The 26,580-nt window shown below is 48.6% G+C and overlaps 2 protein-coding genes across 5 annotated transcripts in view; both read left to right on the forward strand.

Annotated features, from left to right (window-relative positions):
• Window positions 1-710, forward strand: part of LOC129549807 (nucleoporin SEH1) — a 99,427-nt gene extending 98,717 nt beyond the window's left edge. For 3 of the 4 annotated variants that reach the window (XM_055417256.2, XM_055417258.2, XM_088833456.1), the window contains one exon: window positions 247-710. In XM_055417256.2, the coding sequence (XP_055273231.2) occupies window positions 247-388 (142 nt within the window). In that variant the 3' untranslated portion in view covers window positions 389-710. The remainder of the gene's footprint in view (window positions 1-246) is intronic. The other variant, XM_088833457.1, reaches the window with a different exon arrangement.
• A 7,513-nt stretch (window positions 711-8,223) lies between these two features.
• LOC148773572 (uncharacterized) overlaps window positions 8,224-26,580 on the forward strand; it is a 65,672-nt gene continuing 47,315 nt past the window's right edge. The window contains exons 1-3 of the mRNA XM_088833358.1: window positions 8,224-8,342; window positions 11,702-11,805; window positions 17,574-18,147. Coding sequence (XP_088689484.1) covers window positions 8,224-8,342; window positions 11,702-11,805; window positions 17,574-18,147 — 797 coding nt within the window. The remainder of the gene's footprint in view (window positions 8,343-11,701; window positions 11,806-17,573; window positions 18,148-26,580) is intronic.

The following is a 26,580-nucleotide window of genomic DNA, read 5'->3' on the forward strand; positions in this document are numbered from 1 at the left end:
TTCCTAAGAATTTTGGAGCAAACCTGCCAGCCCCAGTAAACATTGGTTGCAGCCATGCAGCGGCCGCTGGCACATGCACCCTGAACCTTCCTGGGCTTGGCTGCCTCCTGCTCCTGCAGATGTGGCACCAGGCTCCAAACCTCGCAGCTCCCGTTTCCTTGACCAGGCTCGCTCTCCACCAGGCATCGTGTGACTGGAGGGCTCTGTGTGCCCTGATGCTGTGTTGACACCCCTTTTTCTCTGCAGAGCCCAGCACTACATCAACATGCCTGTGCAGTTCAAGCCCAGGTCCGTGGGCAAGTTTGAAGCTTTGCTCGTTGTTCAAACAGACGAAGGCAAGAGTGTCGCCGTCCGACTCATGGGGGAAGCTCTTGGAAACATCAGCTAGAATCCAGTGTGTGTAAAGTAAATGACCTAAGTTACATTTTGGTAATTTCATTTTTTCTACACTACAGTTATGCATTTGTATATATTTTGTATGATAAATTGGATGTCTATAACTGTAGATTTTTTGCTTTGAGAAGCTAATACTGAAGACCTGACTAAAATAATCATGTATCTAGCCTACAGTCTTGTATTTAACTTTTACAGGGGAGAAGAGAGTTCTATTTTTGCATTGATGATGATATTCTGAATAAATTTGGCATATGTTTTAGTTGGTATATCTCGAAATAAACTTAATTTCCACTGAACTTGCCTTTTTTATATGATGTCATACAGAAATTAGACTATCACTTTATTCTGCTAATTATTTCCAAGCTCCTGGGTTTCTGTTCTGTGAATTTTCTCCTCCATCACAAAGTTTTGTTTGCCTTAAGCAATTCCTTCTTGGTTCCTTTGTCTTTTAGCTAGTTGCCCAGAATAGAAAGGAAAGCTTCCTTCCAAAGAAACTGTCTTTCTTCCGAGTGGGGCAGTGTCCTTATCTGTGCAGACACTTGGGAGAGGTTGATGTTATATTTTAGGAGAGCATTTATTGAAGTTAAAGGTGAACAGGATGACTTCAGAACCTGGTGTAGAAGGGCACAGCCATCAGGTACCATTGGGACCCAGGGGAAGGGACAGAGCCCCTGTGCTGTGACTTCCCTGGTTCCACTAGTTGTGGCCATTGCTGGTAGGTGTTGTGCAGCAGCGTGGGGGTCGTGGCTGATGTTGCTGACAGAGCAGGAGGATCATAGAGCATGTGCAGAACTGCCACCGGGAGGGCTCTGACCCCAATGTTTATACCCGAGACAGGGAAGTGCACTCCTTTGCTGTGAGCAAGCTCAGGACATCTTACCTGCCAGCCACGTGGCTTGTTGTCCACAGGTGAGAGCAGAGGTGGTCCAGCAACTGCCCATCTTCTTGGTTAAAACTTCCCCTTCAGTTTTAACACAGATACTTCCTGGTTTTGTTTCTTCTTTAGGTTTTTAATTTCATCCCCAGGAAGCGATCTGGGACTGAGGCAGCCTGTGAGTTTTCACCTGTGCTCTGAGCCCTGAGAGCAGTGGTGGACTTGGAGCAGCAGGGCTCTGACAGCAGGTGGAAGAGGAGCCGGTTGTGTCTTATAAACGTCCTGTCTTGTGTATCCGGTGCTGCCCCCAGAAGATGTCCATGGGCATGTGGAGGCGCTCGTGTGCCCATTCTGAGCAGGGCTGGCCCAGGCCTCCTCCTCGGTTCCCCCGCAGATCAGCAGGCAGCCTCACGCCCCTCACTCAGGAAGTTCTCCCTGCACTTGGGTTGACCAACAAAATCACTTTGAGGAGTTGACCTGGGAACGGGCCGTGTTGTGAACTCAACCGCATGTGAGACTTGCTCCCTGAGGCCTTGAATCCGGGCAGGGACTCCCATCATCTGAGCTGACTCACAGTGAGCACCACAGACCCACCATGCCAAACCCCAAGGCTGCCACGGCTGTCAGTGTCACCCTGGTCCTTTGGGTCCCAGAGGCTGATTCTGCAGCAGCTTCCTAAACTCTCAGAGGCCCGCATGCATTGAGGCTGGGTCTGATCCCCCTCACTTGTTCTTCCACAGGCCTGTCCTTAGGGGGTCAGGGGTGGTGCTCCCAGCCCGTCCCCTCCCACAGGAAACCTCTTTCTACCTTCCAAGTACTTGGCTGAGGTGGCCCATCTGACTGACAGGCACCTGTACTGAAGGCTGCTTCTTTGAAGCCTCAGTGCATGAAAAGTGTGGGTAGGGAGAGGGGGAGAGGAGGGTTCATGGTCTGAACAAATGGATGAGTGTCTGTATCTTATCTTTCCATAGAAATATCAGGAGTCCATGGTAAACGTATACAATAATTACTTGCATCTCAAGTCAGAAGCAGGCCATGCAAATGGAAAAGTGCTGGAAGGGCTGAGTCAGGAGCAGGCAGGGACCTTTAGCCCCTGTCTGTGCGAGGCACGACCCTGGCAGGTGGAGGGGGAGGAGGTGAGACAGGACAGTGATGTAGTTGTTCACCTTGGGTTCCAAGAGAGTTGCCTTTAAAAATCATAAAGCGAATTTGGTACTGTAACTGGACCAAAGTCCAAAGACAAAGGACAAACTGGAAGTTTCTTGTTGACAGACACGGCCATTGCAGTCTTTTCTTACTCCATCTATGTAGCTGTTCTGTTGGGTGGAGCATGGCCGCACGGTTAATGGGGGGACGGCAGGGCAGTCAGTGTGACCTGGTGGATGTTCCCAACTGCTGTCCTGCCAGACTTCTGTGAACAGCGCCTGTTTCTTTACATTTTTGCCAAAACAATATCTGTGCACACACTTTTCCCACTCCACTAGGTGGGTCTGACAGGTACCCTGGCTCTGACTCAGGGAGCAGAGCACACCTAGGCAGGCACATCCTGGAGCCACTCCTTCCCCTCCCCCTCCCCGCTTCCTCTAGGTGCCTCCAGTGAGGAGGATGGACCAGTCTCAGGCGCTTTCCACAGGGCCAGCGGGAGAGGGGGGTGGGGGGTGGGGATGCCTGAGGCACCTGGGCGCTACTGTTGGGCAGTGGCACCTGTGAGGCCCCTCCTTTCCTTATGACCCTGTCCCGAGGTGGGGAAGGGGAGCTGCCTTTCATGGGACTGTCTGAACTTTCTACCATGTTCAACTATTAACTATTTTTGTAATAAAAAATGTTTTAAAGAGGTTAACATAACTTCCCTGGTGGTCTAGGGGTTGAGAATCTGCCTGCTAATGTGGGTGATGTGGGTTCGATCCTTGGTCAGGGAGGATCCCACGTGCTGTGGGAGCAACTAAGCCCATACACCACATCTACTGAGCCCCCACGTCCAGAGCCTGTGTTCTGCAACAGGAGCACCACAAAGAGAAGCCCATGCTTCCTGCAGCTGGAGAAAGCCCACTTGAGCGCAGCAACAAAGACCCAGCACAGCCAAACATAAGTAAATAAAAAATTTTTAAAAAGAAATTGTGTTAATAAGATACTTAAAGATTTAAACATCACTTTTCTGCCAACGCTAGTTAACTGAAGGGACTGTATCACTTAATTAACGTAGGTATTGGGTAGCCAGATGCTGCCTGTTGACCGTCTTTCTCAGAAGGTTCTGAAATGATATCTCAGTAAAGTTCTAGATGGACTTCCCTTCTGGAGAAGCTCGTGGGTGGGAGCGCTTTAGGTCCTCCCAGCAGATGCTCCTCCTTGACTTTGCTGTGAGGTGTGTTGCAGTCTGGTGACCAGGAGGAGAAGGCAGGGCAGCCCCTGGAGAGTCTTTTTGGGGAGGATCCCTTGTGGGTGGGATCCCAGTGGAGCTGAGGTTAGAAGGTTTCCCGTCAGCCTTGCCTGTAGGGCTGCGTCACACTTGCCTACCTTGGAGAAGGGTCAGTGAGCCCACTGCCTTCTGGGCAGTTGGTCACTTGTTTCCACTATGAGTTTGCTTTCCCCTTTGTTATTTAATGTTGATGTTAAAGCCACTAAGAAGGTTGCTTGTGTCTACACTGAAGTCTCTGGATGTGAAGACAGCCTATTTTTGTACTTTACACAAAATATAGAACATAAATGCATGTTTCTGTATTGCATAGGTTTATTAAATATAACTTAAAACTTTTATATATACACATAGGTATCAGAATAAAGCAAATAGATTGAGACTGTTAGCAACCAAGGGTTTTAGTAGAAGACGAAAGTGATGGTATCATTCAAAGATAAGATATTAAGTCTACAACACTTGATATTTCTAGCACCCAAAATGCTGGAAATCCTATAAATTGGAAGGGGAAGATAATCCAATTGGAATGTGGATAAGAGAACATTCGACATTTCACAGGATGATAATTTTAGGTGGGCTGCCATCTGTGGGGTCGCACAGAGTTGGACATGACTGAAGCGATTTAGCAGCAGCAGCAGCAGTAGACAAGCAAAACAGCTGAGGAGGCCGTAAAATAGCAGAGAAAAGAGACGCAAAAGGCGAAGGAGGACAGGAAAGATACCTGTCGAATGCAGAGTTCCAAAAAATTGCAAGGAGAAATAAGAAATCTTCCTAAGTGAACAATGCGAGGAAATAGAGGAAAACAGTAGAATGGGAAAGACTAGAGATCTCTAAGAAAATTAGAGATACAAGGGAACATTTCATGCAAAGATGGGCACAATAAAGGACAGAGACAGTATGGACTTAACAGAAGCAGAAGATATTAAGAAAAGGTGGCAAGAATACAAAGAAGAACTATACAAAAAAGATCTTCATGACCCAGATAACCACAATGATGTGACCACTCACCTAGAGCCAGACATCCTGGAATGTGAAGTCAAGTGGGCCTTAGGAAGCATCACTACGAACAAAGCTAGTAGAGGCAATGGAATTCCACGTGAGCTATTTCATATCCTAAAAGATGCTGTGAAGGTGTTGCACTCAATATGCCAGCAAATATGGGAAACTCAGCAGTGGCCACAGGACTGGAAAAGGTCAGTTTTTCATTCCAATCCCAAAAATGGGCAATGCCAAAGAATGTTCAAACTACCGCGCAATTGCATTCATTTCACACGCTAGCAAAGTAATGCTCAAAATTCTCCAAGCTAGGCTTCAGTAGTACATGAACCAAGAACTTGCAGATGTTCAAGCTGGATTTAGAAAAGGCAGAGGAACCAGAGATCAAATTGCTAACATCTGTTGGATCATGGAAAAAGCAAGAGAATTCCAGAAAACCATCTGTTTCATTGACTGTGCTAAAGCCTTTGACTGTGGATCACAACAAACTGGAAAATTCTTAAAGAGATGAAAATACCCTACCACCTTACCTGCCTCCTCAGAAACCTGTGTGCAGGTCAAGAAGCAACAGTTAGAACTGGACATGGAACAATGGACTGTTTCCAAATTGGGAAAGGAGTACATTGTCACTCTGCTTATTTAACTTATATGCAGAGTACATCATGCAAAATGCTGGGCTGGATGACTCACAAACTGGAATCAAGGTTGCCAGGAGAATTATCAATAACCTCAGATATGGAGATGATACCACCCTTCTGGCAAAAAGCGAAGAGGAACTAAAGAGCCTCTTGATGAAGGTGAAAGAGGACAGTGAAAAAGCTGGCTTAAAACTCAACATTCAAAAAACAAAGATCATGGCATCTGGTCCCATCACTTCATGGCAAATAAGTGAGGAAACAATGCAAACGTGACAGACTTTATTTTCTTAGGCTCCAAAATCACTGCAGATGATGACTGTAGCCATGAAATTAAAAGGCGCTTGCTCCTTGGAAGAAAAGCTATGACAAACTTAGCATATTAAAAATCAGAGACACTACTTTGCCAACAAAAGTCCATCTAGTTAAAGCTATGGTTTTTCCAGTAGTCATGTGCAGATGTGAGAGTTGGACCATAAAGATGGCTGAATGCTGAAGAACTGATGCTTTGAACTGTGGTGTTGGAGAAGACTTTTGAGAGTCCCTGGGACTACAAGATCAAAGCAGTCAATCCTAAACAAAATCAATCCTGAATATTCTCTGGAAGGACTGATGCTGAAGCTGAAGCTCCAATACTATGGCCACCTGATGGGAAGAGCTGACTCATTGGACAAGATGCTAGGAAAGATTGAAGGCAGGAAGAGAAGGCGATGACAGAGAGCTAGATGGTTGGATGCCATCACTGACTCAATGGACATGAGTTTGAGCAAGCTCCTGGAGATGGTGAAGGACAAGGAAGCTTGATGCGCTGTAGTCCATGGGGTTACAAAGAGCTGGACACAACTGAGTGGCTGAACAACAACAAAGTAGACATCTGAAAATTGGTTGAGAAAATGCAAATGAAAGCAAGAATGAAATACTATTTTTTTAACCCATGAGATTGAAAATTAAAATGCATCCCTACATGACTGGTGAGTGTGAATTGCTGGAAATTGGTGTGAGAAATGCAAATTGTAGCAGTAGAAAGATACTTTTTTTTAATTAAAACTCATCAAATTGACAAAGTAAATGAGAAACGTCCTTACTTTGCTGGTAGGAGTGCATGCTTAAACATTGTGGGGATGTAAAATAATGGCTAAAAATTAAAGTCCTTTGACCCAGAAATCAACCTTTGTGAGTCTATTTTTAGTCTTATTTGGAAGTCTAAAAACACCATTTTGTATAGCTATATGCAGATATGCAGATGACACTACCCTTATGGCAGAAAGTGAAGAGGAACTCAAAAGCCTCTTGATGAAAGTGAAAGAGGAGAGTGAAAAGGTTGGCTTGAAGCTCAACATTCAGAAAACAAAGGTCATGGCATCTGGTCCCATCACTTCATGGGAAATAGATGGAAAAACAGTGGAAACAGTGTCAGACTTCATTTTTTTGGGCTCCAAAATCACTGCAGATGCTGATTGCAGCCATGAAATTAAAAGACGCTTACTCCTTGGAAGGAAAGTTATGACCAACCTAGATAGCATATTAAAAAGCAGAGACATTACTTTGCCTACAAAGGTCCGTCTAGTCAAGGCTATGGTTTTTCCCGTGGTCATGTATGGATGTGAGAGTTGGACTGTGAAGAAAGCTGATTGCTGAAGAATTGATGCTTTTGAACTGTGGTGCTGGAGAAGACTCTTGCGAGTCCCTTGGACTGCAAGGAGATCCAACCAGTCCATTCTAAAGGAGATCAATCCTGGGTGTTCATTGGAAGGACTGATGCTAAAGCTGAAACTGCAATACTTTGGCCACCTCATGCGATGAGTTGACTCACTGGAATAGACTCTGATGCTGGGAAAGGTTGGGGGCGGGAGGAGAAGGGGACGACGGAGAATGAGATGGCTGGATGGCATCACCGACTCTGTGGACATGAGTTCGAGTGAACTTCGGGAGTTGGTGATGGACAGGGAGGCCTGGCGTGCTGTGATTCATGGGGTCGCGGAGAGTCGGACACGACTGAGCGACTGAACTGAACTGACTGATGTATGTATACATATACATGTATGTATGTATGTTAATACCATGTAAGATGCAAATACAGTATCCTGAAATCATCATACTGTGAGATGCTTTGGAGGTTAAGAACTGTGTTGGGTGAGGCTGCAGAGCGTGTGGTGCCAGCCGGTGAGCAGGAAACCTCCATACAACTGGGTCATCCTGGCTGAGCGCTCCCCAGAGTCCTGGCCCATGCTAATGGGCACAAAACAGTGTTTTAGGTCCTTTGTTATACGTAATGTTAGTTTCTATAGGGAAAAAAGCCTCATTCCACTATTCCCTCACACCGAGTTCCTTTTCATAGAACACTTTAAGGTACTTTACTTTTAGGGTGTTTTTTAACCAAAAATCTATCTACTAATAGAGTCAAAGAAGCAATTTATATTAGGATACAAAGGGAAAAGTATTACAGTATTGATATTTGTTTGGGGAAAAAACCAGAAGTAACAATCTTCTTTTTGCAAAATAAGCTACATCGTGTAGAATTTGGTAGGCAGTGCATTGTAATTGCTTGGTTTTTAATTATCCTTTTACATGTTTTAAAACTTTGACAGCAAAGCTTTACAAATAGTGCTGAAGAGACGTTCTTCCTGCTTACTTGGCAACATTTGTCTCTGAATAAAAAAAAAAAAAAAGGCAAAAGTTGCAGTTGCATTTGTTCTCCTCTCTCCTCTGATCCTTACTCTGTTTCCTATTTCCTCCTTCCCTCTCTTCATGCCCAAGAACGAGGATGTCTCAGGCGCCTTTGTCACCCTGTGGGTGTTCGGGTATTGCACATCTTCAAGTTCTCCAGGCACTCACAGGGCTTGCAGATTCTGGACTGCACACTCAAGAACTGTGCCTCTGACTTGGGCTTTCTCCTCTTTTCCCTTACCATGGCCATCATCATCTTTGCCACTGTTAAGCTTTATGCCAAGAAGGACACAAACAAGACGAACTTTACTAGCATCCCTGCAGCCTTCTGGTATACCACTGTCACCATGACCACACTTGAGTGAGTGCAGACCCTGTGTGGGGAGCTGCCCAGTCAGTCAATTACACTCATCTTTTCTGTAAAATTAAAAAATGTTAGATCAATGATCTTTCTCTATTTGAGCTCCAGTCTGTCATCTGTGGGCTTCCCTAGTGGCTCAGATGGTAAAGAATTTGCCTGCAATGCAGCAGACCTGGGTCAGGAATGTAAAAAGTGAGGGAGGTGGATTAATCTCCAAATCCCTTCCACCTCTGACAATGCCTTGATTTTCCCTGTCAGGATACTTGGGTTCCAGTATGGTCTTACCTGCACTGTTTCTGTTGAAATTTTTTCCCTCTGAGCCAGTTTTCTCCTCTGCCAAATGAGAAATGATGACCCCTTCAGCATGCAGATGGGCTTCCCTGGTGGCTCAGTTGGTAAAGCATCTGCCTGCAACATGGGAGACCTGGGTTCAATCCCTGGGTCAGGAAGATCCTCTGGAGAAGGAAATGGAAACCTACTCCATTATTCTTGCCTGGAAAATCCCATGGACAGAGGAGCCTAGTGGGCTACATACAGTCCACGGGGTCGCAAAGAGTCCGACATGACTGAGCAACTTCACTTTCTTTCTTTTCTCCACTTCCCTATAATCCATCAACCAGCATTCTCATCTGCCAGCAGCAGGACTTGAAGCCCCACGCTCAGCATGAGGGGATTTTGCTGCATGTTCTCAGTGGCAGAGAAATAAATAGGCTTGGACACAGATGGGGGGCCTGGGCACAGAAACACAGCTGGGGCCCAACAGACATGTCCCTTCTGTGGACTGGACGTCCAGTTATGTCCACATCCTTCAACTCATACATAAGCCCTGTGGGAGTAAGTGTCACCCCTGTGGTGAGTGGGGTGGGAGGGGAAGGTCTCCAGCAAGCAGGCATGATGAAAGATTGTCTAAAGAGCAGGTGAGGTTGCCAGTAGTAGGGCACGCAGACAGCCACTAAAAATCCAATTCCATCAAGTTTCTGCTTAGAAGCAACCCAAAATTGAAGATGAACAAACCTTAAGTTCCAGCAGTCCCATTCTAAGTGTGTGTACTGAGCGTCTAAACACTGAGAAAAAGTCTTACACCTCTGTACAGAGACATAACAAGGATGGTCATGTTGCAATGGAGTAAGAGTGGGGAAGATGGGAACTCTAAATGTCCTCAAGAAGAGAAGGAGATCTAGTCACATAGTGCAACACTATTATGAACTAAAACTACGTGTCAACTTGAATAAAGACTGTGTAATGAATGAAAAGGTCAAATGTACCATATAATAGCATTTACATAAAGTTTAGAAACACAAAGAGATATAAGTATGTATACGGTCTCAGAATATGTTCATATGCGGTATAGATATAAAAATCTGGATGGAGAGGAATGTTCTCGTGTTTGGAGACAATTCTCTGTTTACACATCCGTCGTCTTGCAGGAGAGGCCCTGCCTGCCTTATGTTCTGCTGTCTTTAGAAGAATATTCCTGCGGGCCAGGCTTGGGAGATGACCAAGGCTAAAGTGTACATAGGTGGTTTCAGCAGCAATTCAGTTATTTTATTGGTTTTAAACTGCTTTTACATATAGTAACAATGGCAAGCCACTCCAGTACTATTGCCTAGAAAATCCCATGGATGGAGGAGCCTGGTAGGCTGCAGTCCGTGGGGTCGCTAAGGGTCGGACACGACTGAGCGACTTCACTTTCACACATTGGAGAAGGAAATGGCAACCCACTCCAGTGTTTTTGCCTGGAGAATCCCAGGGGCGGGGGAGCCTGGTGGGCTTCCGTCTATGGGGTCACACAGAGTCGGACATGACTGAAGTGACTTAGCAGCAGCAGCAGCAGCAACATGATGCTCCGTGTGTGTGTGAGGAGAAAGTGATGCCCCTGCATTAGAGAAGCCAGCATGGGCGGCCACTGTCAGCACCTGACTTTTAGCCATGGCATGGCAGGAGGACTTGGTTTGGGCCCCCAGACATGGTTGTTGTGTGGTTTGACATACTACATATATATGAGACCGAGCTTTGCTTTTAAGGATGAAATTAGTATTACCATGTAACTTCTGGTGGGGGTGTCCCTGTGCTCAGTAGCTGGCAGCCCACACAGAATTATTTTAACATAATTGACCTATTTTTTCCTCTTGTACATCAGAGACTTTCACCAGAATTCCCAACTTCTACTTTGGTTTCCCACTGATAACTTGGATATCCTATAAATAATATGCCATCAGCCACTGAAATGTCAGCCTCAGCCTACCAGTCACTCTGTCCCGGGTGCTCACAGGCCTGAGGCCTCATAAGGGCAGCTGCTCACACCCAGTGATGACTGGAACATGGGGAAATTAGCTCAACAATCTTTCCAAGCAGTTTACTGATGCCTGAGAGGTCAGAAGGAGGGCTTAACTTAGTTAACTTTATTTCCCATTAATTTCTCTCCTTGGATTAAATTTTGCAGTCATTTAAAACCTTTCATTATGGCTTTAATATACATTTCCCTAAGGAGCAGAGACATCACTTTGCCACCAAAGGTCTGTATGGTCAAAGCTATGTTTTTTTTCAGTAGTCATGTACAGATGTGAGAGTTGGACCATAAAGATGGCTGAGCACCAAAGAATTGATGCTTTTGAATTGTGGTGCTGGAAAAGATGCTTGAGAGTCCCTTGGACAGCAAGGAGATCAAACCAGTCAAACCTAAAGGAAATCAATCGTGAATATTCATTGGAAGGCTGATGCTAAAGCTGAAGCTCTGATACTTTGGCCACCTGATGGGAAGAGCTGACTCATTGGAAAAGACCCTGATGCTGGGAAAGATTGAAGGCAGGAGAAGGTGGTGATAGAGGATGAGATGGTCGGATGGCATCACTGACTCAATGGACATGAATCTGAGCAAACTCTGGAAGGCAGTGAAGAACAGGAAATCCTGTCCACGGAGTCGCACAGAGTCAGACACTACTGAGCGACTGAACGGCAGTAATGAGCGAGTACCTTTTCATGTGTTTGCTGGCTATTTCGTGTTTTCTTTTGTAAAGGACCTTTTCAAGCAGTTTGATTGTTTTGGGGGAACACCGTTCCTAAAGAAGCTAGATTGGTAGGGTATTGTTCTCCACAAACAGTTGATCTCTGGCTGGGGGGCAGAGATACCCTGGCCATTGGTTCTGTATCATCAGGGTTGGATCACAAAAGCAGAACCTTAGAAAGGGATATGGTGTCGAGATTTACTACAGGCAGTAGTCAGCAGTGTAGTGAATGGCAATGATTTGGGTCCAGGCAGTATTACTGGATGTGAAGGGGTGGGTGGGGGGCAGACTGGTACTCACAGGCCACCTGGGCCCACAGAGCAAACAAACCCCATCTATCTTTTGTCCCTTCAGCCTAAACGACCCAGGTGACTGGCAGAAGATGCTGGCATCCTTCTCCATGGGGCTGTGCATGCACCCCCGACCCAAGACAAGGGGACAGGATGGGGAGAGAGCAGGTAAGGGGTATGAAGCTGCTCTGTACCCAGACCCCACATCCTCGGGAGGTCCCGCCACTGCTTAACGCCTCCTTCCACGTCACCCACAACTTTCTCTGGCATTTCTAACACGCCTCTGAGAAAGACTAAAGAAAATAATTCAGGTGATAAACATGCTAACGTTTCATGAAGTGGACCTTTCAAACTGCAAAGTGGGGCAGAAGGCAAGAAGCTTTCTCAGGATAAAGAGTAGAGAACGAAGATGAGGCAGAGAGGAAGCATGTGAGGGCCTGGGCCCATGTAGCCTGCTTGTAGGGTGAGAAGGCCCAGAGCTGGCTGTGGTCTGAGGACTGCTGGCTGGATGCCCTGCGTTTATGGCCAAATGAGCGCTGACAGGATGTGAAAGTCATCTATGTTTCGGTGTGCTGATGGGAACCCCACGAGTAGCTCCATTTTGGGGACAGAAAGCTATTTCAACACCTGGAACCTGAAGAAGGGAATTCCAGGCAGCACAGACCCCACCCCCTGTGGCTAAGCTGACCCAGTACAAAGTCACCAGAGAGCCTGTCCCTGCTGGCAAGGATGAGAAAGGGTGAAGGAAGCTGATATTTACTGAGGATATTTTGGGCCAGGTTCTGTTTTGAACGCAACTCACTAACTGTACACAGCTGACTGAACATGTGTTGGAAAGCAGTGGACGAGGGTGGGGCTGCAGTGGCCACTTTTAACCCAGCTGCTGGTCACTGCAGCAGACAGCAGGCCCCAAACCCGGGGGGAGTCAGCCTGTCCTGAGGGGCTCTGCTGGGCATGGGGAAGTGGGTGGGGGCCACTTGGGCACCAAAAGAGGCAGAGATGTGAAGAGCTGTGGTCTCAACAGACAGACGAGACTGAACTTTACCATTGGCAGGAGTTGCATACTTTTGACAACTGATGTACAGAAACCATACGCCTAAGTGCGTCTGGATGGACAGTCTTTGAGGTGACCATTTACATCTTTTTCTTGACATATTTTTCCTTTTCTTCTCCCCGCTTCCCTTCAAGGAGAGAGAGCAAGGAAAGTATTGCACAAGGCTAGAAGCAGAGGTTGCCTGCAGAATGTTTTCCTTCCTGTCTTTGGTGATTTTGAATCTGTACCCCTAGAGCAAGGAGTGAAGTTTGCAGGTCCTGGAACAGTGGGGGCAGCCAGATCCCAGAGGAGGTGTTTGCATGGAGGTGGTCTTGTGTGGCCAACCCACCACAGATCACATGAGGTGGGAATTGTCTCCATTTTACAGACCAGACACTGAGATGGTTTGATGGTGCAGATGGCACAATGAAGCGTGCCTATGACACTGCCAAGACACATGGGGCAGAGGCCTCCCTCCTGGTACTGAGTTCACCCTTGTCCTGTCCCTGTATACTTGTCCGAATGGGGGTGCTTACTTCCCAGCAGAGTTGCCCTCCATCTAGCTTCTCTTGCTCCTTTTCCATTTGGGGTGGATCTTTTTGGATGGTTTAAGTTTCATTCAAATGTTATGTATGACAGCTAAATAACTGAATTGTTTCACATTCATCTTGTGGTTCATTCAGACCCTCAGGATCTTTTTTTTTTAAAATCATTTGTTCATGTTTATGCTTCTGTCTTTGTCTCCTCAGATGACTGACCTTCTTCTGTGGACTAAGTACGGTCGAGATTTAATGGACACCAGGTAAACTGCAGTGGATTTATACTGAGAAAGATTGTTTCCTACATCCAATTCCTCGAAATCATTTTCAGTTGATTTCCACCCAGTTTAGTGATGTTTTACCTCTGTATTATTTACTTGTCCATCACAATACGAGACTCCATTCATTCCTTTGATCTCTCTGGAGCCCTTTGTGAGTGTCAGGTAGACTTACATGCTCCGGTGTTTGGAACAGAATGAAGTCCTGCTCTCTTGGCCTCTGCCTGGGCCCTCAAAGTGAAGGTGAGAGGTCACTGACCGCCAGGTGAGCTGATGGATGGTCCGGTCTTGCTAGATTTACAGAGAACAGACATATGTCTGATGCCTCTGGTTCTGCCCTTGCTGTGACGAGTGTGTGTGTGCAGGGCTGCGGGCGGAAGCAGCTAAAATGCAGAACAAGAACAAGGGCAGAGTTCCTCCCTTAGCTACTCTTTAGAAATAGAGATCTGCAGTTTCTAATGATAACTGAGGGAAGACAGCAAGAAAAGGGAAAGCAAGATGAGCTAAGATTCTCATAAAAGGTAAAGCTGAGGGCGACATTTAAAATTCAGGTCTCAAGAGGGTGAAATCATATACACAGAAATGATCCACAAGTGAAATATTGAACAATCGGAGAACAAACTGTTTCCTGTTCTTGGAAAAAACATTTTCCTTACTGCCCATGGGCAGTATCAGGTTTAGAAGGAAAATGCCATTCCTCTGTTGACCTCAAAAGGGCAAGACCAGTTTCTCCAACCCCACAGCTGTTCTTAACATGGATCATTAAATAACAAGCTAGCAGGTAGATTCTTGTCAGATTCAGATTACCTCTATTAAGCACTTCTCAGCTCAATGGCATTTAAAGAGGTTTCCCCTGGCAACCAGAGACTAAACAGTCCCACAGGTGTAGAGGTCCTCCATCCGGACTCGCTGGGAGCTGGGCTGAGCTGAGCCGAGGGATATCAGCCCGCCAGCAGGTGGCAGTGTGGTTCAGCTCCTGAACTGTGACTCACTTTTTTGTGGTCTCATCCTCTGCTGGCAGAGGATGTGATGGTTGGATGGCATCACTGATTCAATGGACATGAACTTGGGCGAACTCCAGGGGATGGTGAGGGACAGGAAGGCTGGTATGCTGCAGTCCATGGAGTCTCAAAGTGTTGGACACGACTCAGTAACAACTTTGAACAACAACTTTGTGGTCTGGAGACAAGTTAATCATAGCCTCAACTTTCTTATCTGTAAAATGGGGATGTTCTAGCTGCCACAGTTACCCTGAAGATTAAATTAGATAATCTATGTGAAGTTCCTAGTACAGGGCTTGGCACATGGCTTCCAATAACTGGCAGTTAATATTAAATGGTATCACCTGTGAGCACTGATCAGCTTCTACCTGGAAGTTACCATCTCGGTTGAGGACTGCTGAGGACTTTTTAAAGCAAGTTGAATTAAGCTAACATTTCACTAGCTATAAAGTTACTTGTCAATTATTGTAGATTTCAAAAGATTCCTTTCTCTGATATTATGGAAGTATGAGCTGGTCAACTTTGGCAGGGGGTGGAGACATTGAAAATGAGCTGTTCTAATTAACTACCTCTCTGTTAGACCCTGCCTGAAATCCCAGGTTGGTATATTTTGATATATCCACAGGGGGTTAACTTTGGCAGTTGTTGTTCAGTCACTAAGTCACGTTTAACTCTCTGTGACACCATGGACTGCAGTATGCCAGGATTCCTTATCCTTCACTGTCTTCACTTCACGGAGTTTGCTCAAACTCTTGTCCCTTGAGTCAGTGATGCCATCCAACCATCTCATCCTCTGTTGGTTCCCTTCTCCTTCTGCCCTCAGTCTTTCCCAGCATCAAGTCTTTTCCAGTGAGTCAGTTCTTTGGATCAGGTGGCCAAAGGACTGGAGCTTCAGCTTCAGCATCAGTCCTTCCAATGAATATTCAGGGTTGATTTCTTTAAGGATTGACTAGTTTGATCTCCTTGCTGTCCAAGGGATTCTCAAGCGTTTTCTGCAGCATTACAGTTCGAAAACCTCAATTCTTCAGGGCTCAGTCTTCTTTATGGTCCAACTGTCACATCTGTACATGACTACTGGAAAAACCATAGCTTTGATTATATGGATCTTTGTTGGTAAAGTGATGTCTCTGCTTTTTAATATGCTGTCTAGGTTTGTCATAGCTTTTCTTCCAAGGAGAAAACGTCTTTTAATTTTATGGTTGCAGTCACCTACACAGTGATTTTAGAGCCCAAGAGAATAAAGTCTGCCACAGTTTCCATTGTTTCCCCATCTATTTGCCATGGAACCAGATACCATGATCTTAGTGTTCTGAATGTCAAGTTTTAAGCTAGGCTTTTCACTCTCCTCTTTCACCTTCATCAAGAGGCTCTTTAGTTCCCTCTTCGCTTTCTGCCATAAGGGTGATATCATCTGCGCATCTGAGGCTATTGGTAATTCTCTTGGCATCTTGATTCCAGCTTGTGCTTCATCCAGCCTGGCATTTCGCATAATGTACTCTGCACAGAAGTTAAATAAGCAGAGTGACAATATACGGCCTTGACATACTCCTTTACCAATTTGGAACCTGTCTGTTGTTCCATGTCCAGTTCTAACTGTTGCTTCTTGACCTGCACACAGGTTTCTGAGGAGGCAGGTAAGATGGTCTGGTATTCCTATCCCTTTAAGAATTCTCCACAGTTTGTTGTGATCCACACAGTCAAAGGTTTTCGTGTAGGTCAATGAAGCAGAAGTAGGTGTTTTTCTGGAATCCCCTTGCTTTTTCTATGATGCAGCGGATGTTGGCAATTTGATCTCTGGTTCCTCTGCCTTTTCTAAACCCAGCTTGAACATCTGGAAGTTCTCAGTTCATGTACTGTTGAAGCCTAGCTTGGAGAATTTTGAGCATTACTTTGCTAGCGTGTGAAATGAATGCAATTGTGCGGTAGTTTGAATGTTCTTTGGCATTGCCCATCTTTGGGATTGGAATGAAAACTGACCTTTTCTAGTCCTGTGGTCACTGCTGAGTTTTCTAAATTTGCCAGTATATTGATTGCAGCTCTTTCACAGCATCATCTTTTAGGATTTGAAACAGCTGGAATTCCATCACCTCACTAGCTTAGTTCCTAATAATGTTTCCTAAGGCCCACTTGTCACTGCAGATGCTGATTGCAGCTGTGAAATTAAAAGACGCTTGATCCTTGGAAGGAAAGTTATGACCAACCTTGATAGCATATTAAAAAGCAGACATTACTTTGCCAACAAAGGTCCGTCTAGTCAAGGCTATGGTTTTTCCCGTGGTCATGTATGGCTGTGAGAGTTGGACTGTGAAGAAAGCTGATTGCCGAAGAATTGACGCTTTTGAGGTGTGGTGTTGGAGAAGACTCTTGAGAGTCCCTTGGACTGCAAGGAGATCCAACCAATCCATTCTAAAGGAGATCAATCCTGGGTGTTCATTGGAAGGACTGATGCTAAAGCTGAAACTGCAATACTTTGGCCACCTCATGCGACGAGTTGACTCACTGGAAAAGACTCTGATGCTGGGAGGGGTTGGGGACAGGAGGAGAAGGGGACGACAGAGAATGAGATGGCTGGATGGCATCACCGACTCCCGACTCAATGGACATGAGTTTGAGTGAACTCCGGGAGTTGGTGATGGACAGGGAGGCCTGGAGTGCTGTGATTCATGGGGTCGCAAAGAGTCGGACACGACTGAGCGACTGAACTGAACTGAAGGCCCACTTGACTTCACAGTCCAAGATGTCTGACTCTAGGTGAGTGGCTAATTTTGGTGGCTGTAATAAAGCTGGGTTAAAATGCCCGGGTGCTGTGGCAATAACAAAATCTCGGTCAAACACAGGTCAGGTTAGTGGGTGTGAAAGCTCGTACTTCTGAAAGACAACACCTATGCTATCTGCACTCAGGTGGAGTTCAAGTCCCAAAGGCCTTCAGAGGAGAAATGTAGGCCCTCCAAGGAGAAAGGGTTGCCGTGGGAAGAATCCATCTGACTTTCCTGTCCGCGAAGGGGTTGACAGGTGGAAAAGGAGGATTTATCAGCCCTACTAAGGGTCCTGCAGCCCTACTGTGCGTCTGGGCCTGTGTGGGAAGACAGGTTACCAGGGGCGTACACGGCCCCCGCCGCCGTCTCCGACTCCGGGATGGAGTTCCCCGTCCGGCCGGCGGTGGGCGCGCGCCCCGCGAGGCCGAGCCGAGCCTCGTGCGCAGCCGGGGGTCCCGCGGCCTGGCCGCCGGCTCTCCCTGCTCTGTGGCCGCGGTCCGCGGAGGTCGGCGCTGCCCGCTCGGGGTCCGGACGGCCCACCCCGCCCCCGCCCCGCCCGGCCGCCGCCGGTCCCGCTCGGAGGGGGATGGGGAGGGTGGAGAGGCCGGCGGACCGCGAGGCAGACGCGGCCGCGGCGAGCGGGCCGGCGGGAGACAGACGGCGCGGAGGCGGAGACGGCACAGTCTCCCGCTTCCCCGCCCGGCGCTGCGGCCCGGCCAGCGAGGCCGGGGATCTCCTGTGGGCCGGGGAGGAGCCGCCGCCGCCAGGCCGACTGCGCGTTCCAGGAGCGTGGAAGGGGGCGGAGAGCGCGGGGAGCCCGGGCCGATCAGGGCCCTTAAAGCATCCCGCCCTCCCCCGCCGACCCCGGGCGCCCGCCGCCTCACTCCAGAGCCGCGGCCGCAGGTAAAGGCTGACCCGGTGCTGCGGCATCCGGCGAAGTTCGGGGCGGGGGCGCGGGCGGGAGGAAGGGACGCTGGAATGGGATGTCCTCGATCCCCGCCGTCGGCGCCCTCTCCAGGGTCGCGCTGGGCACGGCGGCCCCCACCGAGCCGTCGACTTCCTGGTGCCCCGCGTGGTTGTGCGCCGCCGCGGCGGGGTCGGGGAGGCGGGGTCCGGGGGCAGGTTGTGCGGGACCTGCCCGAGTTTGCGGGGCGGGAGGACCCTAGACCCCGCGCTTCCGGGTGTTGCGCGCGCTGCGCCGGGCGCGGGCTGCAGGGGCTCCCGCTAGTCCGGGTGCCGCTGGCCCTTCGCCTGCGCCCCGAGCCCGCAGGAAGCGGGCGTGGGCAGGATTTCTGTGACCCTCGCGTTGGAATAGACAGGAAGCGACGAGCACCCAGCCCGGCTGCCCCGCTTTGTCGTGCGGTCTGCGGGGCGCCGCGCGCGGGACGCCTCCCGGGACCTCGCCGGCTGCCCGGGGGCTGGGCGCGCCGGGTAAGCTGGGTGCTGGGCCTCTCGCCGTGCTGGCCCCCAGGGCGTCAGCTTGGTTTTAAACTTTTTTCCTAATTGGAAGAGGAGGAGGCTTCCGATAAGGCGGGGGGCGAGGGGGTTTAGGAAGACAACGAGGACCGCGACAGGTGGGGGGCACCTGGAGAAGGTAGGGGTTCGGGGCCGCTTGCCGAGTGAACCCTGGCGGGTTGGCACAGCCGGAAACTCACCAGGCGCAGGAGTGTTCGTGAGTGCTGTGGATTCAATAGCTTAAGTTTTGTTTTCCCCGTAGACTCTTTTAATTAGCTGAAATTGGATATTTTTGATTTGCTTATTTCTCTTCCTCTGTGTCCCATCTATTTTCTTTTCTTTCTCTCTTATTACTTTGTCAGCTTCACATCTCTGGACCCCTGGCTTGTAGTTCGGTTCTGCGTTCTAAATGTGGATTATGACTGATGAGTATTTTTGGATGCCCTACTGTGTGTGGGCATTGTGGGACGAGGGAAGTGAGCTGCACAGAGTTGGTCCTGGAGCTGCTGTTAGTAGGCTTCTTGCAGTGGAGGTGGCTGGCCTAAAAATTGGTGCATCTATTCCTTTTAAGGGAAGAGTCCTTTGAAAATGGCCCTTCTGCCTGTTGGGCTGACCCTAAGGGTGATCTCCAGTCCATGTCCCCTGGAGTGGCACAATGGTCCTGGTGACCCTGCACAGAGAAACTGCCGGGGTGTCCAGTCAGGTCTGCGTTTTCATAGGAGGGTTTAGTCTTTCCAGGGCTTATGCTGTGTGTGCTGTCTGCTCTGCATAGCTGCCCTTGGACTCTGCACAGTAATCTTGGAACATGTTCTTTATATTCAGTGAAGGGTCGTAATGTCAAATTTGAGTCATTCCATGGACAAAGGAGTGGATCTTATCCATGTACATGTATTGAATTATAATATTTGGTTTCCTGTCAACCCTTGGATGGGTGCCCTTTAATGGTCCTTGCAGAGAAGTGCTTTTTGAAACATGGGATATATTCCTCATGATCTTTTAGAGCTTAATTCTTTTAAGAGCTTCCCTTTGCTATTGACATAGAACCCACTGTTAGGAAATAGGGCTGAGACTGTAAATGCCAGTGAGGGATTTGCTGCTGCAGACTTGGAGCTGCCTTCTTCCCTTGTTTTAAAAGCCGCCCCCCCCATTTCTTCACATTTTGCTGTTACCCTGGAAGAGTCTTGTCTGTTGGTGGAGGCTTGTATTTACGATGGAGAAAACTGTCCCCAGCAGGCTTTTTTTAGGGCTGTCTCTTGAATCCTCTCTGGGGCTGTTTGCATGACCACAGTCTTGCAGAGGAACCTGGCCTGTGGCACCTGCTTACTAAAGGATTTCGTGCCAATTTGGTGGCCTATCATTTGAGAGTCAGAGTCTCCAGCCCCTACTTGCCAGAGTATATACATACACTGGCAAATTTCATTACCCCCCTACTCCCCCAGACTGCTGACAGTGCTCTAAGAATAGTTTTCTTGCCTGGCACTGAGAGCAGTATCCACCCGCCTGCAGAGGTGTTTACAGTCCTGGGCTACAGTCATGGTTGACTTAGCGGCCTGGCAGAGGGACCGGTGGCTCATGGGATGCGATCGGCTGTTCCTTGGGGCTGCTGGAGGGGCACCTCCCAGCTGGACAGGGGAGCCTAGGGAATGACAGTGACTTAGCGTCTTGGGCGCTGTGGTTCCTGGCCTGTGGTCCAGCAGAGACCCCAGTGCTTGTCTGGATCCCTGTACAGTCACCCTCATGGTCTGGGCAGGAGGTACTCAGGGCATGGGCCATGGTCAGTGGCACCCATGACTGGTTGGGTCTTCCTGGTGACCCTTGCAAGTTTCTTTTCATCTTTCTTCTGTGTCTGGGCTTATGATGTTTCTGTGAGGTGTCTGTTCTTTGAGGTGAGAGTTAATACAGAAGAACGAAATGAAATAATCTGTCCATGCTAACCTGGAAAATTTTCAGAAACAGTTGATGTACTACATATGGATTATGGCTGTTAAATGTGAGCAGTGCAGAATGGTGTGGAGTGCCCCCCAGTGGCCCTCTCTCCCTGCTTCCACCCCCTACTTTTTAGGGGTCTCAGGACATTCTCCAGAAAGCCAGTCTTCTGATGTCAGAATGACTTTCTGCCTTCATGGTATGTTAGTGTGTTAGTCTGGAGTTATACCGTGACCTTGTACCCTGGGTGTGAAGGAAGGTGAAGCTTCAGTTTTTAATAGCAATGTATAGCTTTTGCCTCCATCTGAAACTTTAGGCCACGAGACTTTCCACATCTTTCGGAAATTTTGGTGACATTGTTAGTTTCATTTTTAGGTAAGTAGGGGACACAAGTGAGCACCTGTATTAATTGCTGTAGAAATAATTGGGTTTGTAATTCAAAGTAATACTGTTTTTCTCGCTACCATAGGAGGATGTGAAAATAATGCTTGTGTTGTGTCCTATCCATGTGATTTGAGTATGGGTTGCTTTTCTTTGAATTTCCACTAAAAATGGTACTTTGGCCTTTTAAGCTGTTTTTGTAAGGACTTTTCTTTCCCCCAAGCTTGTTTTCCAGATAAGTCTTGGAAATTACGAAGAACATAGCTATAATTTCTCCCTTGATTGGCAGCAGAGAGCTTTCCCGGACAAAAATAAGGCTGCTCTGTGCCAAATGGTTGACTTTTCTAGAATAAAAACTCTAAAGGGTTTGCAAAGAGTCCTCTGGTTAATATATTGGCATTCCCAGAACCCACTAAAACCCGGCAGCCTGCCAGACACCACTTAATGAGGACGCGGAGTGTCTGGCTCAAATACCCAAGAGCAGAAGCGGGTGGGGGCTGCTGTCCACACCCTTTATTCATTTTTAATGACCGTACTTTTGTCTTGCAGATTTTGTTCTGCACCCCTCGAGACCCACAGCGTGGTGCCGCCCCTCCCCCATTCATTTATCTGCTCATTCACTTGGCATTGGAAAAGTGTGGAGACTTTCAAGGTTACCGATCCTGGTGAGGGATCCTTTCTGTTTGTGGGAGTTCTTTTGTGGTTGGCTTTCTGTTTTCTCATTCTTCCTCCCACCCCCAAAACCCAGCCTTTATTTTGGAAGAGGAAGAGAGAAAAGGAACAGAAAAGGAGATGACAACTTTTTTTTTAATGATGCTTTATTGTCTCCTGGAAAAGCGAAGCATTTATGAGACTTTAAGTTTGTCAGACAGTTTATATGACAGTGCAAGTTGGTGCTTGCCAAGCTCCGGACAGATTGCTAACGTTCCATGACAGAGAAAAAGAAATTACGGCTGTCTGCAAGAGGTGGGCGGGGCTGGGCACCCAGGAGCCTGCAGGCTGTGCAGTGCGTGGGGTTCGTGGGGGTGCGTGAACAGCCTCCGTCCGTTGCCTGGAATTCTTCGACTCGCTTTGCAAGCAAGAAGGGTGTGTCTCTTGCTTTTATTTTCGGCAGGGCGGCAGGATCCAGGGAGCAGCTCTGTGTTTTTTCTGACACGGTGACGCTTTGCCTCGCGGGTGCCTCCGGCCCGCACGACTCTCCTCCTTCACATCAGGAGACATGGTTCTTCATCTTTCTCCTGGGGTCCAGCTTCCAATGACACTGAACTGCGTTCTTAGCTGCACAGGTCCTCAGGTGTCCTGAAACCAAGTTTATGGCTGCGTTGTTTCTGCAGCAGCAGACGTTGAGAATCGGTTGCCGGAGATAAGGGTGCCAGCTGCCCAGGGGAGGGGGCTGGTGGCACTCCTTGGGCACGGTGTACTTTCATCCCTGGCATGTGGAGAGTCAGCTGGCAGCATGACAGGTGTAATGAACTTAATGGACTTGCTCTAGTTGTTGATGGGGACACTGCTCGTATTACAAAGCTAGCTCCTAAGTGGGGGCTTTGCCAAAGGACTTGCAGGACCTTCTCTGTGCAGACAGGATCCAAGGCCTGGCCTGGCCGAGAACTGGGCGCGTGTGAGCCACATGGTCCCTAAGTGGACCCAGACTTTCTCTTCAAAGGAAGGCTGCTCTGTCTAATCTCCCCACCCCTATCCTTCCATCCCCATGGTGGGGTGTGGCCCTGCCCCTGGGATTGCAGAGTGCAGGCTCCCAGTGCTGCCTCCTTGGTTCCCAGGAATGGCTGGACCCCTGGTGGCCGGTCAGTGGCCCTGGGGCCAGCAGCCTCCACACAGAGTTGAGAGGGAATTTCCAGAGTGTAATACCCTGTTGGAGAAGACTCTTGAGAGTCCCTTGTACTGCAAGGAGATCCAACCAGTCCATTCTAAAGGAGATCGATCCTGGGTGTTCACTGGAAGGACTGATGCTAAAGCTGAAACTGCAATACTTTGGCCACCTCATGCAACGAGTTGACTCACTGGAAAAGACTCTGATGCTAGGAAAGGTTGGGGGCGGAAGGAGAAGGGGACGACCGAGAATGAGATGGCTGGATGGCATCACCGACTCTGTGGACATGAGTTTGAGTGAACTCCGGGAGTTGGTGATGGACAGGGAGGCCTGGCGTGCTGTGATTCATGAGGTCTCGGAGAGTCGGACGCGACTGAACTGAACTGAACTGAACTGAATACCCTGTTCTGAAGGTGGGAGGCCAGGCTGTGCTTGGAAGGGCTCCCGTGGCCAGGAGTCATAGTGATGAGGGAGGCAGCAGCACCTCGGTGCCAGGCCGTCCTTAGCGTCCTGAGAGCTCCTGTTAGCTGATTTCATCCCCTAGCAGCCCTAGAATGTGGGCACTGCCACTCCTCAACCCCCCCGCACCGGCACACAGGCAGCAAGAAGCCTGAGATGCTGGCGTGAAGAAACTCTGTGCCTTCTTTGGGGACCACTCTTGGCAGTCGGAACGGAGCAGGACCAAGTCTCTCTGTGACCTGAGCAGGGCCCAGCGCTCCTCCTTCCTTCCTCCAGGGATCCGACTCACGCCTGTCCTCCCAGCCTCATTCTCTCTTTTTTTTTTTCCTTCTTTCCTTTTTAAATAAATATTTCTTATTTATTTATTTGGCTGCACCAGGTCTTAGTTGCGGCAGATGGGATCTGGTTCCCTGATCGATTGCATTGGAGTGTGGAGTCCTAGCTACTGGACCAATGGGGAAGTCCCTCCCCACCCCTCATTTGTAACCCCAGCTCCTGTGTGTGTCCTGCCTGTGGTCACAGCCTCAGCTTTGAGAGTTGGGGTTGGGTGGGGCTCCATGGGACTACCTCGCTGATGTTCTCTGGCTGGGTTTGTTGGGGGCCGGTCCTATTTTCCTGTGTGGCAGAACTCAGCTAGGCCCCAAACATGGGGTGAGGCGAAAAGATAATCACAGTTCTCAGTTTCTCTGTCGTGCCTTGTGCGGGGCTGGGTTAATCAACCACACGTGTCAGGATGCAGTTCTTGTGTCCCTCCTGGATAGACCCAAGTGTTTGAGCTTATGGGGCCTGAAGTGAGGCCCCAGGAGGTGCGGGTGTCCGGAGCCTGCAGGATGACCCCCAGCCCTTGGTAGACTTTTCCAAGGCCGCAGGTGGGACTAGACTTTTCTAGACCTTTCATACCCCCTAGTGGCTGGGTGGTACTGTTCCCCACGAAGGTACTGTGGTACCCACAGGCTGTGGGCACTGTTGGGCCTCAGTCTAGTGAGGTCCCTGGGATGGGGGTGGATGGTCATCCATTTGTGGTGGAGGCCACGCCTGTCTGGAGGAGTTCCTGTCTGTTCCTCCTGTCAGGTGGTGGGGGGCCCAAGGGCCCTAGAGCAGACTCCACACTCTTTTTGAACCTGACTTGTTATTCCAGAGATTTTTTCAGGCCTGACTAAAATCAGCGTCACAGACCTAGTCTCTGAAATCCTTTTATTTTCCTGATTAAAAAACAAAAAGAAAATAAAAATGACTAAAATTACTTATAATTCCACTACCTTTAGACGTGACCTCTATTAACAGTTTTGTGGATTCTCTCTAGGCTTATTTACTGATTATAAAATCATGCTTCGAACTTACATACTTTTTGTAAACTTTAACATTCCATCTTGAATATATTTTCATGTAATTTAAATATTCTCCAAAAATATCACTGCTGATGAGTATTAAATTCCACCTTGTGGTCATATTGTTATTTTCTTAAGCCTGTTTTGGGACACTGAGTCTGCTGGCAGTTTTCCCTTTTATAAATAATTCTGCACCAGACATTCCGGTTACATTCCAGTTACATCCTCTGGACAGATTCCTCAAGGAGGAGCCGGTGGGTGTGAGAACTTTCAGAGGAGCTCCCAGAAAGGATAGGGCACTGCACACGGACATGTGGGTGACTGCAGCCTTGCCAGTGCTGAATATTGTTATAAAAAAAAATCTTTGCAAGTTTGGCAATGAAATGGTATGTTTAAATTCTCCATCCCATCCTTCTGTTAAAATCAGTGTAGCATCTGGTGACCCACAGGTGGAGAGAGTTTGCTGTCACCAGGGCTTTGCTGTGGGCAGATGCGGTGATGTTAGTGGGTGCTCCCCACGGGGGGGAATAAGACCTTTGTACTATTTTAAATTTGAATTAAACTTAGGCAGACAGGTTAAGGGCAGTAAACAGTCTAATAATACATTTTAAAGAGAAAATTAGGGATTTTATGGCCAAAGACTGTGTCTGATCTTTCCCTGCCCCTCTCACCCTAACCAGGGTGGGGGGGGCAGTGTGGACTCAGGGGTGAAGGGAGGAGGCCAGGGCTGGGGTGGCTCTGTTAGCAGGTGCCTGAGGACCTGAGTGACATCCCCCTCAATCATCCTATTTGCTCTCAGCCCTCGCTTTCTGAGATCAGACTCTTCCTTGGCCTTTCCCCCAAGGATGCCAACATGAAACTCATCTTCTTACTGTTTCACTTGATGGCTGATGCTAGCCCTCTGGCCTGGGTGTCCTCTGTGGGGTTGGAGGCCTTGCTGTGGCCCCTCTCGCTACACTTCTGCAGATTTCTGCTTCCAGCCAAGGCCGGAGCCCATCCTGAGTGCAGCCTCCAGAGGGTGTCGGTGCCGGCTGCTCTGGAAGCCCCAGACAAGGGAAACCATTTCAGTACGTTGCAGTTAACTGAAGTCCATTTTGTTTTCCTCAAAAGGCAGCCTGATTGGTTGAAAGGTGGGGACCAGCTGGAGGGAGCAAGGCATGACATCTGTGTGTTGGGGTAACTGGGCTCCAATGAGCTTGTTCTGGTCACAGGCACCTTCGTGCAGTGGTGTGGGGCAGGTGTGGGTGCTTGGGAGCGCTGGCAGGTGAGCCCAGTGAGCGGAGAGTAAAGGCCACGGGCCCACTGGGCACTGATGCTCGAGTGGGTGACTGCGGCACTCTGGGCGCTGCCTGTGGGAGCCCCCTTGACTGTTGTCTTGCCTGCACCCCCCACCCCCACCCCGCTGGCCACGTGGGCAGCCACACCCGACTTTCCAGGTGCAAACACACCCTGGACGAGGCCTGGGGAGGGGGGCAGACGAGGCCTTGGAGATGTAGCAAGCCAGGGGACCCAAGGAAGTGAGAGGGCTATCTGGTAGCCACCCAGCTCTCTGACCGTGGGGGCAGGGGTGGCTGGGGGAGCAGCCGTGTGGGGTCTTGAGGAGTTAGAAGCAACGATTTGCGGACCAGGCTGCTGGTCCCTGTGTGCGGGGCTGGCCACTCCTGAGTCAGAAAGGAGGGCCTTCTGGACAGAATTCAGCATGATTTCAAGGGTGGCTAAGGTTACAGTTGGGCGGCTTGGCTGGATGATTGTATTTCTGTGACTTGGGCTCTTAAACACTGAAGCCTTCGGAACTTAGTTTCCATCCTACTGGCATTTAAATATGAGCGCCAGTCTTTTACTTCCAAACCAGAGGTCCTGGAATTTATTTATTTATTTTCATCTGAAGAGTAATGTAAAAATAGTATATACACACAGTCTTCACTGTGTAAGTTAGGTAGTAAATTTAGTCCAGAGAAA

Source organism: Moschus berezovskii, chromosome 28 (genome assembly GCF_049115385.1).
Source record: "Moschus berezovskii isolate FMDL1 chromosome 28, NW_MosBer_1.0, whole genome shotgun sequence".
NCBI classification, from domain to species: domain Eukaryota; kingdom Metazoa; phylum Chordata; class Mammalia; order Artiodactyla; family Moschidae; genus Moschus; species Moschus berezovskii.